General features: G+C 46.3%; 1 protein-coding gene across 2 annotated transcripts in view; it reads left to right on the plus strand.

Annotated features, from left to right (window-relative positions):
- Positions 1 to 410: 410 nt before the first annotated feature.
- Positions 411 to 17,586, plus strand: part of GRK3 (G protein-coupled receptor kinase 3) — a 121,052-nt gene continuing 103,876 nt past the window's right edge. Inside the window, exon 1 of one of the 2 annotated variants that reach the window (XM_024977016.2) lies at positions 411 to 596. In XM_024977016.2, the coding sequence (XP_024832784.1) occupies positions 484 to 596 (113 nt within the window). In that variant the 5' untranslated portion in view covers positions 411 to 483. 2 annotated transcript variants of the gene reach the window in all.

Raw genomic sequence — 17,586 nt, forward strand, 5'->3', positions numbered from 1 at the left:
GGGCATCGGGTCCTGGGCGCCCTCAGCTTGCAGGGGTTCCCAGCGGGGCAGAGAGGGCGGCGTGAGAGCGCCTGGAGCTGCGGGCGGGAAGTCGGGAGCAGGAGGAGGAGCAGGAGGAGGAGTAGAGGAAGTCCCCCGTGGCCACCCCGAGGGGAGGGCGGGACGGTGCCCACAGGGAGCGGGTCAGCCGGCGACAAGCGGGGCCGCTGGGCTCGGGCGCCCAGGGGAACTGGCCGCAGGGCGCGCGCGCTCCCCGCCGACCCCCGCGGAAGGGGCGGGGGCGGGGGCGGGGGCGCGCGCGGGGGGCGGGGCGGGCGCGCGCCGGCGCGCGCGGGACGCTGAGCGGGGGCGCGCGCGGGGCGGGCCGGGGGGGCTGCCCCGGGGCGGCCCCCCCAACGTCGGGGCGCGGCGGGCGGCGGCGGCGGGAGCGCGTCCCGTCCGGGTCCTGAGGAGCCGCCGCCGCCGCCGCCGCCGCTCGCCAACATGGCGGACCTGGAGGCCGTGCTGGCCGATGTCAGCTACCTGATGGCGATGGAGAAGAGCAAGGCGACCCCGGCCGCCCGCGCCAGCAAGAAGATCGTCCTGCCCGAGCCCAGGTACCGGCTCCCCGCGCCCGGGCGCCGCCGCCGCCCCCCGCGCGGCCGCCAGCGACCCCCTGCGTCCGGGAGGGTCGGGCGCTCAGTCCGCCTCTGACCCCCGGGCCGGCGCTGCGGGGAGCGGGCGCCGAGGGGCCGGCCTCGCCGTGCCCGTCTCTGCAATGGGGCTTCGGAGGGCTGTTGAGGGGGGGACTCCGGGAGAGAGCGCCCGGAGTGCCCGGCGCGGCGGCCGGCGAGCAGCGAGCGCCCCTGTGAGGGGTTGTCCGGCTACGGTGTGACTTCGCTGGACCAAGCCCCGTCCCCGCTCCGCTTCCTGCCCCATCCCTTTCTCTCGGGCCAGCCCCGTCCCTGGGGTCCTCCCTGTTTTAATTGCTGTGCTCCCCTCCTGCCCCATCGCTGTCCTTCCAGCCGCATCTGTGTCACCCCCCTCCTCCCCTCCCGCCCCCACATACGGTCCCCCGCCTGCCCCGTCCGTCCTTCTGCCCGGTGCTGCCTGTCTTTCCCTTGCGCTCCATCCTTACATAGTTCCTTACATAGTTCCTGCGGCTGTGCCCCTTTACAACTCCGTCCTCTCCTCAGCTCCCTCTGGGCGCCTTAGTTGGGGAGTGCAGGCGAGTTGCCTTTTTTTTTTTTTTTTGCCCCGGGCACTTAAATTGCCGTTTTCCATGCTCGCTCCCCCTTTTAAGGTCCACCTGGCAGCAAGTAGTGAATTCTGACCCACTTGATTTTCTCTTTGGTACGTGGTGACAGGTCCCACTGGCGGCACTTCATTAAAAGGTTGACATGGGAATCACTTCAAAACGCATGTTGAATGGGTGATTTCAGGCAGAAATTTTGTTTAAATTACCAGCCAAGAACCCGATTGAATTGGCAAGGGTCTTGGTGAGGTCCATACCAAGTTGTAATTTTTTTTGCTTCAGAAATGACTTATTATTGGTGAAGTAATGAAAGACTTGATTAGTTCATATAATTGGCATTACCTATCATTGGCATTACCCCAGAAAAGGTCATTTATCAGATTACTAGTGAGTTTCAGATAGTGTATCAGGATTGGAGTTGGATTCTCCCCACCCCGCCCTTAGCTTCCTTCCTAAATAGCACCATCGGGAGCGGTACAGCAAATGTAGCTCCTTGACGCTTATAGCTCTTCGTGGAATTGATGGTACAATGAGGCATCTTCTTAACGGTGAATTTAAAACTATGTATTTTTGTATATTACTGAAAACTAAAAGTCATTCTCCATTTGAAAGCATCAGCACTTCATGCGTTCTGTGTCTAAGATTGCTTAAATATTACCTTGGCGTAAGGGGAAAAAAAAATCTTTCTTGTGATGCTGAGTGATCATCAGATTATTTTTCACAAGTCCAGGAGCCTGAGCCCCACGATATAGAAAATATCAGTCCCTGTGTGCTGTTTGTTGTGAAAAGTCAGATTGTGTACATGAAGGTCTGCTTCCTGAATGTTTTTGGCTCGCTTGACAGAGGATGAGATGGCTGGATGGCATCACTGACTCGATGGACGTGAGTCTGAGTGAATTCCGGGAGTTGGTGATGGACAGGGAGGCCTGGTGTGCTGCGATTCATGGGGTCACAAAGAGTCGTACACGACTGAACGACTGATCTGATCTGATCTGATCTGTCCTTTTTAGCCCCTGCATCTGGGTTTTGCAGGGGAGAACCTACTTTGATGAGCAGGAACAGGCAGGAAATGTCAGGAAGAGTGGAAGCCCTTTGGAGCATCGTGAACACAGTGCTCCTGTTCCGGACTTTCACGTGTCTGGAGCTCACTGACAAGCAGTGCTGTTTAAAATTTCTGGCAAATGGAAAGCTAAGTAAAACAGGAACCCTGAGTGAAACCTGAATTTCATTAAAAAAAAAAAACACAAAAAAACCTGCATTTCTATAAATGTCATATATAACGCTTACTTTCTTTTCCTCTTTTTCTTCCTTAAGGACAGGGAATCCTAAGTATATAAAGTATCTGTATGTAAAATCAACAAATCTTAACTCATGGACAGTTTTTTTTTTTTTGTGGGGGGGAGGGGTGACATATACTATTATTAAAATTAGGAACTTGTGTTCATTTTGTTTTTCTTGGTGTTTTGAACTTAATGTGACTTCTGCTTTTTTAATGTCCCTCCTGAGAACATCCTTAGTGCTTAGGGTATCCACTTCCTTGTGTGAAGGCCTTTGTTTTCAGTGACATTCTTTGGTAATGCTCTGTTTAAGGCAGAATTAGTGACAGGCCAGCAGATTTCTCATGACATTTTAGAACTGAGACATAGAAACAGGAGAGTAATTTTAGGAAGCAGCTCTTTAGTAATTGTTATTCTGTTGCTGTTTCTCTCTCTCTCTCTTTTTTTTTTTCTCAAGTAGACTTTTGAATCAGGCCATTGGAACATTCTCCAGAGATTCTAACTTGTTTTGAATTTATCTCAACTGGCTTTACTTTTCTCCTGTGACCATTCACATAGTCACTGCCACTTCTTGTGCTGAGCTAGGATTCTGTACGTTGAGATCATCAGGTAAAACATCTTCACATCTTTCTCCAAGTTGGTGGCTCACCTGCTTGATTTGGGGATGGGGTGGGAGGTTGGGGGATTTCTAGAGCTGGTAAGAAAGTAAATTTCATGTGAAAATGCCTCAGCATCATGACTCAAAAGACTAGTGTGATTTCACTCTTTGGTGAAGGATACAGGTCAGATGTTCTCTGATAAGTTTCTATTTCAGCTTCATTTTGAGGAAAGCTGCGTGGTCACTAGCCGCTGGCATTCCTGAGCGAGACGTTTAGCTTTGTATGTTCAGTTTCTAAATGGGAAGCATAAACCTCGCCATTGGTGTATCCCCAGTGACTCTTTTTTCCAGCTAACTATTTGAAGCCACTGTAGCATTTTGTGTGCTTCCTTATTTCACTTACTTCACTGTTTCCTACAGTTTTGCACAGAGAGACAACAGAACAAAGCAATATCCAGCTAATTTCAATGAAATGAGGAGTGTGCAGTCCCCTGCCTATTACGGGAGAGTCTCAGAAAATGGAACATTCTGCCCAGGGGAGATTTTACTTCTCAGAGATGGCAAAGAGGCAACCATTTTGTTAGGCTGACACGTTATTCAGTTAATGAACCAATGAGTGTAAATCCTGTAAAAGCTGCCTGCTTGTTCAAATTATACAACTGCTTTAGTTTACTGAAACATTTGTTGCGCTAATGTGGTGATAATGGGGTCTATTGGTGACAGGCAGCTGTGACCCATGGACGCTCTGTGTGTGCCCAGTTGAAAACACGCACCTTCAGATGTGTGTGCCAGTTGTTCTATGCCATGTTAGGGAAGAAACATTTAATAGGGACTAATTCAGAAACCAAGGCCTGCAAAGGGTCAGCACCTTAAGCCCTGTAGAGTCGGGGCAGCTTTTCCTCTGGTCTCGTTACTCTCATAATCTTTTCTGAACAGCAGGATTCAGTTGACTTGAGTTGACACATTCTTGCAAGAGGTTCAGTCACAAAATCGATCTCTCTTCCAGAGTTTTATTTCTGTTCAGTGGACGTTGAAAATTCAGGCTCATCCATCACAAAACTTGTCCTTTCCAAGTCACGGGAAAGCCTGAAAGCCTTTTAAAGAGCCTTTATAATTTTCTAGAAACATTTTCGACTGTCCTGAAGAAGGTTTGTGGTACTGTTTACTCCATGAATTCAGTGCACGGTTGTAGAGCTGTTTTCCTGAGCCAAGCAAGGCCTGGCCTGACAGCTCTTCCTTCAAGGGGCTTACAAGAGCCAACTGACTAGGAAAAGACCCTGATCCTGGGAAGGATTGAGGGCAAGAGGAGAAGGGAGTGACAGAGGATAATTTGGTTGGATAGCATCCCCTACTCAATGGACGTGAGTTTGAGCAAACTCTGGGAGATAGTGAAGGACAGGGAAGCCTGGTGTGCTGTACTTCATGGGGTCGCAAAGAGACATGACTTAGCAACTGAGCAACAAAACTACAACACAGTCTAGTAGGAAATACACAGGGAGTCGAGAAAGATGTGGACTTCATGTGCAATGCCAGAAGATTCTTTTTAACCTTGGACAGGTAGCACAGAGTGGCCTTTACTATTCTGTTTTCACGGATTACAGTATGCCTGCTCAGTGTTTTACAGTAATTTTTAAAGTATCCCCCTTAAAAAGCTGCCTAGCCATAATATACATAGTAATATGGTACTGTGCACCCATCTGCTTTTAAAGTTATTGTAGGTGCTTGGTCTTGAGAAATAGCTTCGTTTTCTTCTGATGTGGAATGGGATATGTTCTGTAATTTCCCAGCTCCAGTCAGCGAGTGACTGGAGGATGATTTGAAAGATTCCTCTCCATTTGACTTGGAGGGTGTTCTATGCCTGCATGGCCAGCTCTGAACTAGAGTCAGGGTTGAACGAACAAACAGCCTTCAGGAAAAAAGCGCTCATCATTGTCGATAGGAGCATTTCTATGTATGAAGCAGTGTGTGCTGCTTTTTCTCTAAGCTACACTTTCCAAATGTAATTTATTCTGACCTTTCAGCTATTACTTCATTCTTGGTCAAAGTTAATTTGTGCCAGAGACTTGAAGAGGTAAGGGCTGCATGCAGTCAGGAGTTCTTAGAAATAGATGTTCCCTTGCATTCAGTTTGGGGCCCAGAATCTGCCCAAGTCAAGCATTGTAAAAGGCTTGTGTCAAGAGCCCAGTTAATGTCTTTGAGTTCAGGCAGTCCCAGCTCTTAGAAGCGATGTGTTTTGAGCCAGCCTCTTAAAAGAACCTCCTCGGTACCCTAAATTGGGCTTCGGCAAACATCTGTTTGGACCCAGTGTCTTCAAGGCTCAAAGAAGGGATGCTTCAGTCTTCAGCAGGTGGATGGCAAGCAGAGTAAGAGATGGGCCAGAACAGAGAGGACACCCGGGGTCCCTGCAGCCCCGTCAAGCGAGAGGGAAGCTTAAATTCCCCAAGGCAGTGATGTGCTAACCACCATTCACCGAGAGCTTCACCGAGAGCGCCCCCTGCTGCCGGGCAGTTTGCACCTTGAGGGCATGTGTTCCCCACAAGAGTCTTGTCAGGTGATCAGCATCGGCCCCGTCTTCCGAAGAAGCAGGTGCCCAGGGAGGTTGAGGAACCCAGCCCAGGTGACCGCTCACCGTGGCTGAGGCAGGAGCCGGATTCAAGCCCAGGTTTCCCAGAGCCCGGCTGCTTTCCATCATGCTCTGCCATCTCACGCTTCTGGGTGCGGATTCAGCCAGCTGCCAGGGCAGCATTGGAAAGTCAGGACCATCCTCAGAGACTGATAGAGAACAGCTATTCCTCTGGGACCTGAGAAATCGGTAATTATGACTAAGTGAATAAGCAGTTTCTGCCTTATTTCCCAGGAGGAGCTCGGGGGGTTAAATGCCTGTTCTGTTTAACACGAGAAGTGCGATCTCACTGCTGTTAATGAGAAATTGTATAATAATAGACCGCCTCACCCTCTGGCCGCCCAACAGGATTTCTGTCTCTGTTATCATTTAGAGAAAAGGGCAGCCCAGGCTGCCCACTCTCCCCCTCCTGCTCCCCCCTCCCCCGCCCCCAATTTTTTTCCTTTTCCGGGAAAAGGATAAAAGGAACAAAACTGTCTTTTTGGCTTTATTTGCAATAAAAATCACTTTCTCATTCAAATAATCTTCCTCTGTTAGAAAACTGTCTTTGAAGACAGCTGTAGGTGAAAATGCATTTTCTGTGCCTGATGGTCTGTCCTTGTTTTCTGGACATGGGCGGTGGGGAAGTGGAAACGATGAGCCTGGCAACTCTGGCTTTCTTACTGTCAAGTCATTTGCCTGCAAAGTCATTTGCATGCTGATGAGGCTGTGTGATCCGGAGCCACCGCTGCCTCTCCTCTTTTTCACTTCTTTATCTTTCTCTGTTTTTACTGAAAGAAAAGAAAGTGCAAGTGCAAGTCCCTCAGTCGCATCCACCTCCTTGGCACCCCATGGACGATATAGTCCATGGAATTCTCCAGGCCAGAATACTGGAGTGGGTGGCCTTTCCCTTCTCCAGGGGATCTTCCCAAGCCAGGGATCCAATCCAGGTCTCCCGCATTGCAGGTGGATTCTTTACCAGCTGAGCCACAGGGAAGCCCAAGAACACTAGAGTGGGTAGCCTATCCCTTCTCCAGGGGATCTTCCTGACCCAGGAATTGAACCGGGGTCTCCTGCATCACAGGTGGATTTTTTACCAACTGAGCTATGAGGAAAGCCCCCTGGTTTTATTACCGATTAGAATTTAGAACCCTGGGGCCTTTTTGGATTGCTGTGTGGGTCTGAAGGAGAAGAGGGTGTCAGAAGACCAGATGGTTGGATGGCATCACCAATGCGACGGACATGAACTTGGGCAAACTTCGGGAGATGGTGAGGGCCAGGCTGGTGTGCTGCAGTCCAGAATGGGGCTGAGAAGAGTCGGATGTGACTGGGCGACTGAACAACAATGGGTCGGAACTGCAGCAAGCTCCTCCTCTCCTCTAAATATTTCTCCTAATTTTGGAAATCTTTTGGGTCACCTGTGCTTCAGCTTCAGTGTGAAGCCAGAGCACATTTGTGGTACTTTATAAGATAGTAAAGAAAAAGCCCATTAGAGAACACAGTGAAGATATTTTTGCAGTTCATCTATTTTGTGCCTGGTGGTTTGTAAGAGTCAGCCTTGGCCCAGCCTTGGACTTGTACTCTTGTTCGCTCCCATTTCCTTCTTCCAGGGTTTCGAGAGCAGGAAAAACTGATTATGTGAAAGTCGCCTGGCCAGACCTTCATCCTCAGTGAACTCGAAGGCCAGCTGTCCTTATCGCTGGGCCCTCATTTTCCTGTGCCCTCCCTCCTACCTGCCATATTGTCCAAGGAGAGAAAGTTCTAGACTAGGAAGTACAGCCCTGATTCCACTGGCAGTTTGCCACAGGCCCTTCTTACGTCACTTAATATCAGTGTATGCAGTTTCCCCATCTGTGCAATATGATATCTGTTCTTTTCTGATCACAAACTGTCCCCCAAGTCTCTGTCTTTTTAGAGCATTTTCTATCCATACATTTGTGAGCAGGAGAGAACATTCATTTCAAACACAGAGAACGCAAGAGAAAGAAGAGTGAAAGAAATGTGAAAAGATAGTTTTTCTTTATTTACACCCTGTGGTTGTGGTTGGGATTATACACAAGACAAGACATAACACCCTTAAAAAAGTACAAAACGGTAGCGGATAAAGGCTGTGTTGCATGGAGACTGTGGACAGCGGCTGGGCTTGGAAGGCAGGACTTCTGGAAAGTTGCGTTGTTGACCCCAGTAGGTGAATTTCTCAGGTTTCTCCTCAGTGTTCTTCCTCCAGCTGTTTGTGGCAGTGCTGTTTGTCTAGAACCTTCTGCTCACTGTGCCTTGCTTGGTTCTTTTCCTTTCTTTCCTTCTTCTCCCTTTTTTCTTCTCTCCCTCTCTTCCCTCCGTTTTCTTCCATCCATCCATCCAATAGGCTCTGGGCTATGTTGGCTTCAGTACCTAAGAGTTCATAAGTGAGCCATTCTTAAAAAATAGATAATTTAGCAATTGAGAGAGTTGACATCCTCAGAAAGTCTTTGTGTCAGTAAAATGAACCAAAAATCATAATCTGAAAGCAGCTGGCTTCAGTGCGTTGAGCATAAGGTGATGCATTCTCGTCTTCCTCAGACATCCACAGATACGTGTTAATAACCTAGCGTTGTCGTAGCTCCTGTTTGAAAAGATCTTGGAGGGCATCCAGTCTAGTCCTGCGTTGGGAGGGCTACCTCCCTCTCCAGCATCCAGCCAGGGTCATCTCTGGGAGCATCTCTGGAAGAGATGTGTCAGAAAGCGCTTTCTCTCTTTTTCTCCCCCAACGGGATATATATATTTTAATTGGAGGATTGTTGCTTTACAATGTTGTGTTAGTTTCTGCAACAGCGTGAATCAGCTCTATGCATACATGCATCCTCTCCCTCTGGGGAGCCTCCCTCCCACCGCTCCCCCCACCCTTTTATTTTCATAGGATTTTTTTTTTAATTGAAGTATAATGGAAAGCTCTCTTGTAATTCATCCTGTGCACAGATCGCTCTCGCTCCTTTCGTGATCCTGCAAAACAAGTTTAATTCATTTGCAAAGTAGTAGATCTTCAGTCTCTTGAATGCAGCTACCTCAGCCCCCGTGGCTGCTGTGGGGAACTGACTTATTGCCTTTAGTTGTTCCTCATGTCACGCTGAAGCCTGCCCGCTGCTCTGTAATCTACACTCATCAGTCTGAATATTACCTACCAGAGTAGAATATTAAAATTTATGAAGACGAAAAAGGTATCTGCAAAATTACTGTAATAAATACGGTGATGGCAGAGCTGTTAAATCCAACATCAAGTGTATGATTGAGTCCCCCTGCAAGTTCCATTACAGGGCGAACATTTTTGGTCCCGTGAATGATTCTTAAATTTCATTTTACTGGTTTGGTTAGGGGATCGGTTGTTTCCATAAATGGTCAGAGTTTGGAAGCTAAGCGTGGGCTCCCCGAGTATTGTGACAGTGACTGCCTTTGACCAGTGCTGAGTGCCTGGCATTGTCTATTTCTCAGATAATCATAGGCTAAACTATTTCAGGAAGAAACTGAGCTTCCATTAAGCTGAAAAGATCCATCTCCTGAGGGTTAGAGAATGTTTGTTTCATGTGTTCAAAAATTGACAACTCTGTTAGCTGGGGAAGCAGCAAGTTTCTTTATTTTCAGCCAGAAAACTTTCTTGCATGACACGTTTGTAGTGTTTGTATTTTGTGTCATTAGGTCAGTCCATTGCTCTTTATTTAGAAAGATGACTGGTGATATTTCCAGGTCATTTCTTCTACATCTTCTGTATCTGTATTGCTTTTGATAAAGATTTAAGTTAAAAATGAACTGAGATGTGAAGGCATTTGCACAGCTGTTAAATACTGTAGGCTTTCATTTTGCATCATGAAAATGTCTTAAGGCATCTGTGACATTTTCAATAGATCTTCTTTTAAAAATACAGGGCTTTTTTTCTTCTTCTTCTATTTTTTGGCCTCTCCGTGCAGCATGTGGGATCTTAGTTCTCTGACTAGGGATCGAACCTGTGCCCCCTGCAGTGGAAGCAAGATGTCTTAACTTCTGGACTGGCAGGAAGGTCTCCCAAATATGAGGCTTTTGGTGGTGGGGTGGGGGATCTGTACCACATGTAGAAAGAAACTCATCCTAATAGAAAAGGTCAGGGGACTTTCATCTTTAAAAGGCCTTGCTGTTTTCAGCTACACATGCTGATTCTTTCCTCCTATTATAATGACACCCTGCGTGGGAAAGGGATTACACGGTGGATCTTGCCACTGCAACCCTGAGTACAGAATAGAATGGAGAGTTGGCTCTGCTCCCTTGTTGTGTTCCATTTTGGAAGCACTGCCTTCTCTTTTGTTGCCAGTGGCCGTGGAAGAAAACATTATTTTATCAAAACACCCCTCTAGAATTGAGCTAGAAGAGAAAGGTGTTCTCTGCACAATAGCAGTTTCTAAGCAAAGGGTGAGAGGATGCTTATGCTAATGAAGAAAGTGAAATCGAAGTGTTAGTAGTAGCTCAATCATGTCTGACTCTTTGTGACCCTATGTACTATAGCCTGCCAGGCTCCTCTGTCCATGGAATTCTCCAGGCAAGAATACTGGAGTGGTTGCCATTTCCTTCTTCAGGGGATTGTCCTGACTCAGGGATCAAACCTGAATCTCTTGCATTTCAGGCAGATTCTTTACCATCTGAGTCATCAGAGAAGTGCCCCACCCCCCCCCCCCCAAAAAAAACCCATCAAAAACCTGTTGAGACTTTTGTATTCAGGGATTTCTTAAGGTTTAACCATTTGGTTGATTGTTTAATTCCATGTGGAAAACCGGGCAGCACCTTCATGTTTCCGTCCTTTAAATAAAGTGTCTTGCTTGACAGGGGATTGACGTTTCAAATTATTAAGAAAAAATAATCCAAGTTACTCTGTAAGAGAAGCTTATTTTCTCTGGCTGTGTCCTGCCAGAAAGATCTGATGAAGTAGCTGATGAATACTCCTTTGTGTAAGATCACAGTTTTAAGGTAAACATTCTGGCCCTATGGGTATCTCACGACTCCCTGGCATGGGGTAGGTGGCAAGAGAACAGTAGAAAAAGCCAGACTCTAGTTTTGAGGGGCCTCAGTGGTCCTAACCTGATAAAATTCTTTCTCCACTCTTAAGAGACATTCTCCTAAACTAGGGTGTGAACCGGATTAGAATTAATTACACTGATCCTGATGGGAGATCTACTTGTTGGGCTTATCAGTTAGGTTTGAACACGTTATCTTATTAAACCCAATGACGTCTGTTGTTCATCTGTTTTTATGCAAGAGATTTGAATTTAGATTAAAAAAAAAAACCTGCATTAATGCTTGTGTATAGTGCTTTGCAGGTTTACATGTATTGGATCTTTCTTGTTAGCTTTTCACGTTGTCCTCTGTAGTCGGTAGACAGTTGAGAAAGGAAAAAGACAAGTACTTGAGACATGTCACGTGGAGACACTGAGGAGGGTACTGTGTCTGGAGGGACAGCTGGTGCTCTCCTCAGACACCAGGGTCTTTCCTGTGGTCCCAGGGGTGGTCTTCCGCCTGCAGACTCAGAAACTGGATTCTGTCATCGCAGAGTCTCTCTCTGCCTCCTGACGTGAAGTTCACCTCCATAAGCCGAGTTGGGCCCAACTAACACCTTCTCTTCTTCAAGGCCGGTGGTTCTTATTTAAAGACCCCTTGGAGAATCTGATGAGCTAGAGGCTCCCCCGCCCCCGCCCCAAAATGCACGGACTCACCTGGTTGCTTCATCTCAAAAGCTTCACTGTAGCTGGAGTGTCAGATTGATACTCAGCGCTGGCTGTCAAGGAGCCTGGCTGGCCGAAGGCCCTGTGAGCCGAGCGTCCCCTCTGGAAGGCTGCCCCTGTGGATGTGGTGCAGATGCAGGCAGCACAGGCCGGTGGCCGGAGGGCTCAGAAGGTCTGGCCCCTGGCTCGGCAGCCACGGGAGCCGGGACCAGGTCGTTTCTCCAGAGTGGCTTTACCCTGGGTGTGAAATCCGTGAGTACCCTGAGGGTGAGACGCCCCGTCCACACTTCCACGTTTCCTGTTCTGACTGGTGCCAGGCCTCCACTGGAGTCATAGCACAGTTGCTGAAGCCGCAGCTAAGGCTTGCTAGCCAAGGAGCCTCGGGCATTTCTCTGCCCTTTGTGTTATGCCTTGATTTAAAATTTTCATTCTCCAAGGGCAAGCTTTTTCCCTTATTTCCACATTCTGGGAACCGGCTCCACAATACTCAGCATCCCCATTTGAGGAGAAAGTCCAGGTTCAGAGTGACGGTAACAGCTCAAGATCACCTTGGTAGCAAATGGCGCAGTTGAGCCTCAGTTCAAATTCTGTGTGTTTTAATGGACACCCACAGACTACCTTCTGCCACATGAATCTTCTAAACAAAGAAGGTTCTCGGGTTTGGGTAGAGGAACATTGTCAATTTCAGACTTCAGTAACACAGTTTGGAAATTCGTTGTCTTCATTCAATCTGGAGGTCAACTGCTGGGATCTGATGAGATGCTGCTCCAGTAGTTACATATCCTTTGACCGGAGATGTTGAGTTAATCAGAAGTATATGCATATTTCCTGAAAAAGTGAGATGTCATAAATTTCATGTTAAATAATAGGACACTTATTACTAGTGATGACACTTTTAAATTCAGAATAGCTACATGTCAGGGGTTCATGATACTTTCTTAACCTCGAACACATTTTCTTCATTTCCGATGCACCCTTATTTCAAAAAGCAAAATTAAAATTCACATCTCTGCCTGTCAGTAGGTAAATGGGGATCCTCAGCTTGAAGACACTTGTCGGGTACTTGAGATGCATTAAAAATTTTTTTGTTACATTGATGAATCTTGTTAGTGGTAGCTTCTAAATTATGACAGAAAGTTAATGGAACAGGTTGCCTATGTAACCTTCAGAAAGGTCATTGAGCTTACATGGGGATGGAACTCTTTGTCAGGGACACTTCAGCGAGTCCATCTAGAGCTCACCTTCTTCGCCTGGTGATGTGTGTTCAGCTCTTCCTTGTCAGTAATGTAGAGATGGGACTTCCCTGGTGGCTCAGTAGTAAAAAACCTGCCTGCCAATGTAGGAGACGTGGGTTTGGTCCCTGGGTTGGGAAGATCCCCTGGAGAAAGAAATGGCAACCCACTCCAGTATTCTTGCCTGAGAAATCCCATGGACAGAGGATTCTGGTGGGCTACAGTCCATGGGGTCGCAAAGAGTCAGACACGACTGAGCAACTAACAACAACAAAATTCCTAGTTGATCATGAGAGATTCATCTTCATGGAGGACTTGCAGCAAATCAAGAGGAAATTGCAGAAAATCAGAAGAAATGAAAGAATTAGGGAAAAAAAACAACCCATCATTTTGCAACTTTTGCTGAAAGTCGATTTAAGTAAAGATCATCAGTGTATGAAACCATTAAATGAAAGGTTGATGGGAGAATTTTAAATGGAGAGGTCAGACTTTCAGACTTTACCAGTTAGTGAATTTTCACCTCACTAATGTTGGGGCTCAGGACAGGCCAACCCCCAAATGGGCCAAAGTGATATATCGATTATTTTGAATTAAGATTACTTGAGAAACAACCACTGTAAGAAAGACACTCTGACCCTCCTTTGTGCCCCTGAGAGCAGAAAATAAATCTCGCAGGTGAAAGGTACCCTCCCGCCACTGAGGGAGACAGACAGCCCTTATCGCCAGAGACAGAGCCCAGGCCGAGAAGGCCGTGTGAACAAGCCTTGTTTCTTCCTTGCTAATTCACTACCCTAAGCCCAGATCTCTTTCAGGTATTCACAAATGTATTGTTTCTTTGTGTAAAAGGTATAAAAGCTGACAGCTTTGATCATTTCTTTAGGTCCTGTTGCTATGAGACCTCTGTACGTGTGAATTAAATTTGTATGTGTGTGTGTTTTTTTTTCTCCTGTTACTGTGTCTCACATCCATTTAATTATCAGACCAGCCAAAAGAACTCAAGAGAGGAGGGGCGGAAACGTCCTCCTTTCCAGCCCTGCGTCTCCTGATATGAGGCAGCCTGAAGATGGTGTAGTGAACAGTCCTTCCCTCAAAGATGGACCTGAATGTATCCAAGTCTTCAGAGCTGACTTGCAACATACAGGAAATGCGGAGACAGAGGAACACATTGAGTGATTTTATGAGGACACAAACAACGTGTCCAGGTGGGGGCCATCCTTCAGGACTACCGTCCTGGTCTCCTCAGGAAGTCACTGGCATGAAGATGACAAGTGACTGGTGGGGATGGACGGTCAATCGAGGGTAAAACAGAATTAACAGATAATGATCAAATGAATGTGCAGATCTTGATCTGATCTTGATTCAAACCTAACTGGGCTTCCCACATGGTGCGGTGCTAAAGACTCTCCCTGCCAACGCAGGAGACACAAGAGATGTGGGTTTGATCCTTGGGTCAGGAAGATCCCCTGGAGTAGGAAGTGGCAACCCACTCCAGTATTCTTGCCTGGAAAATTCCATGGACAGAGGAGCCTGGTGGGCTACAGTCCATGAGGTCAGACATGACTGAGCACTGCACTGTACTTCAAACCCGGCTCTACAGAAGACACCTCTGAGAGAATCCTGGAAATTTGATTTAGGAAGTGGGTATTAGATCTTCAGGAATTATTGTGATTTCCAGAGTGGGGTTGGGAAGAGACAACGGACCCTGTTTATGGAAGGAAAGTTTCTGTAATTTTCAGAAATGCAGGTGGAAGTAGTAAAGGTAAAATGATATGCAGTCTGAGATTTGCTTTTAAATGCTTAAAAAAAAAGAAAAGTGAGGGTGAGAATGGAAGCCAGCTAAAATCTTAACAGCTGTCCACAGGGTGTTGACTGATGGATCATGGGCGTTCACACTACCGGTCTGTACTTTTGCACGTTTGAAAAATTTTACAAAAGGTTTTAAAAACAAGGGTAGATGACTCCGTGTGAGGATCACGACTGTCTTCGGATCGGGCTGGTGATAGCCTCGTGATGTCCCGGTGTCACGTGTTACCAGCGCTGGTGACAGGTATCACTTCCTATGACGCACTCTATGGAGACTCTAAATGTCCTGCATCTCAAAGAACAGCCGATGAGCGCCGTGAAAACTGCATTAGATGACTCGAGAAGAGGCTCCGTGGCACTGATTTCAAAGATACGGGTAGAGTCGTAGTGAGTTCATTTGCAGCCAGAGTTCTGACTAATCCAAGTCCTTGTGGATGAATTTACAACCTTTGGATCAGAAGACTTCTCACTGGAGGATGACGGGGGAAAAAAAAGATGCAAAAATATCCAAGAGAGAAAGCATGTTAAGACACGAAACTTTAGAAAATGATTTACCCGTTTACTCACTGAAGACAAGACGATTTCACCGAACCTCATTCAGTTATGAGTATCTATTAAATCATAGTTCTGATGTTTACATTTAGCAGGAAAAAAATGACAGCCCATGCTGTTTAAGATGGTCTACCCTTGAAGCATGCATTCCATGCCTAATGAGACTCTGTAATGTGATTCTCTGTCACTGAGATTACTTGAACACATTTCTATATTTAAATTACATGAATATTAATTTGTCAGAATAATTTCTTTAAAATAAATGTTTTGTAATGCATTGCTCTAAACCAGACCTCACCAACTAATTACCAGTAAGACTAGTATGAAGAAAAATAAAACTTAAGTCAGAGCAAATCTGGATAAATGGTGTGGCGGGGGGTGGGGGTTACAAGGTATTTTTAGATTGGAAGACTCAGTATTGAAAAGATGTCAGTTCAGTTCAGTCACTCAGTCGTGTCCGACTCTTTGCGACCCCATGAATCACAGCACACTAGGCCTCCCTGTCCATCACCAACTCCCGGAGTTCACTCAGACTCACGTCCATCGAGTCAGTGATGCCGTCCAGCCATCTCATCCTCTGTCCGTCCCCTTCTCCTCCTGCCCCCAATCCCTCCCAGCATCAGAGTCTTTTCCAATGAGTCAACTCTTCACATGAGGTGGCCAAAGTACTGGAGTTTCAGCTTTTGCATCATTCTTTCCAAAGAAATCCCAGGGCTAATCTCCTTCAGAATGGACTGGTTGGATCTCCTTGCTGTCCAAGGGACTCTCAAGAGTCTTCTCCAACACCACAGTTCAAAAGCATCAGTTGTTCGGCACTCAGCTTTCTTTATAGCCCAACTCTCACATCCATACATGACTACTGGAAAAACCATAGCTTTGACTAGACGGACCTTTGTTGGCAAAGTGATGTCTCTGCTTTTCAATATGCTATCTAGGTTGGTCATAACTTTTCTTCCAAGGAGTAAGCGTCTTTTAATTTCATGGCTGCAGTCACCATCTGCAGTGATTTTGGAGCCCAGAAAAATAAAGTCTGACACTGTTTCCACTGTTTCCCCATCTATTTCCCATGAAGTGATGGGACTAGATGCCATGATCTTCGTTTTCTGAATGTTGACCTTTAAGCCAACTTTTTCACTCTCCTCTTTCACTTTCATCAAGAGGCTTTTTAGTTCCTCTTCACTTTCTGCCATAAGGGTGGTGTCATCTGCATATCTGAGGTTATTGATATTTCTCCCGGCAGCCTTGATTCCAGCTTGTGCTTCCTCCAGCCCAGCGTTTCTCATGATGTACTCTGCATAGAAGTTAAATAAGCAGGGTGACAATATACAGCCTTGACGTACTCCTTTTCCTATTTGGAACCAGTCTGTTGTTCCATATCAAGTTCTAACTGTTGCTTCCTGACCTTCATACAGATTTCTCAAGAGGCCGGTCAGGTGGTCTGGTATGCCCATCTCTTTCAGAATTTTCCACAGTTTATTGTGATCCACATTGTCAAAGGCTTTGGCATAGTCAGTAAAGCAGAAGTAGATGTTTTTCTGGAACTCTCTTGCTTTTTCGATGATCCAGCGGATGTTGGCAATTTGTTCTCTGGTTCCTCTGCCTTTTCTAAAACCAGCTTGAACATCAGGAAGTTCACGGTTCACATATTGCTGAAGCCTGGCTTGGAGAATTTTGAGCATTACTTTACTAGCGTGTGAGATGAGTGCAATTGTGCGGTAGTTTGAGCATTCTTTGGCATTGCCTTTCTTTGGGATTGGGATGAAAACTGACCTTTTCCAGTCCTGTGGCCACTGCTGAGTTTTCCAAATTTGCTGGCATATTGAGTGCAGCACTTTCACAGCATCATCTTTCAGGATTTGAAATAGCTCAGCTGGAATTCCATCACCTCCACTAGCTTTGTTCGTAGTGATGCTTTCTAAGGCCCACTTGACTTCACATTCCAGGATATCTGGCTCTATGTGAGTGATCACACCATCATGATTATCTGGGTCATGAGGATCTTTTTTGTACAGTTCTTCTGTGTATTCTTGCCACCTCTTCTTAATATCTTCTGCTTCTGTTTGGTCCATACCATTTCTATCCTTTATCGAGCCCATCTTTGCATGAAACGTTCCCTTGGTATCTTTGATTTTCTTGAAGAGATCCCTAGTCTTTCCCATTCTGTTGTTTTCCTCTCTTTCTTTGCATTGATCGCTGAGGAAGGCTTTCTTATCTCTTCTTGTTATTCTTTGGAACTCTGCATTCAGATGCTTATATCTTTCCTTTTCTGCTTTGCTTTTTGCTTCTCTTCTTTTCACAGCTATTTGTAAGGCTTCCTCAGACAGCCATTTTGCTTTTTTGCATTTCTTTTCCATGCGGATGGTCTTGATCCCTGTCTCCTGTACAATGTCATGAATCTCATTCCATAGTTCATCAGGCGCTCTATCTATCAGATCTAGTCCCTTAAATCTATTTCTCACTTCCACTGTATAATCATAAGGGATTTGATTTAGGTCATACCTGAATGTTCTAGTGGTTTTCCCTACTTTCTTCAATTTAAGTCTGAATTTGGCAAAAAGGAGTTCATGATCT

The sequence above is a fragment of the Bos taurus genome, chromosome 17 (genome assembly GCF_002263795.3).
Source record: "Bos taurus isolate L1 Dominette 01449 registration number 42190680 breed Hereford chromosome 17, ARS-UCD2.0, whole genome shotgun sequence".
Classification (NCBI taxonomy): Eukaryota; Metazoa; Chordata; class Mammalia; order Artiodactyla; family Bovidae; genus Bos; species Bos taurus.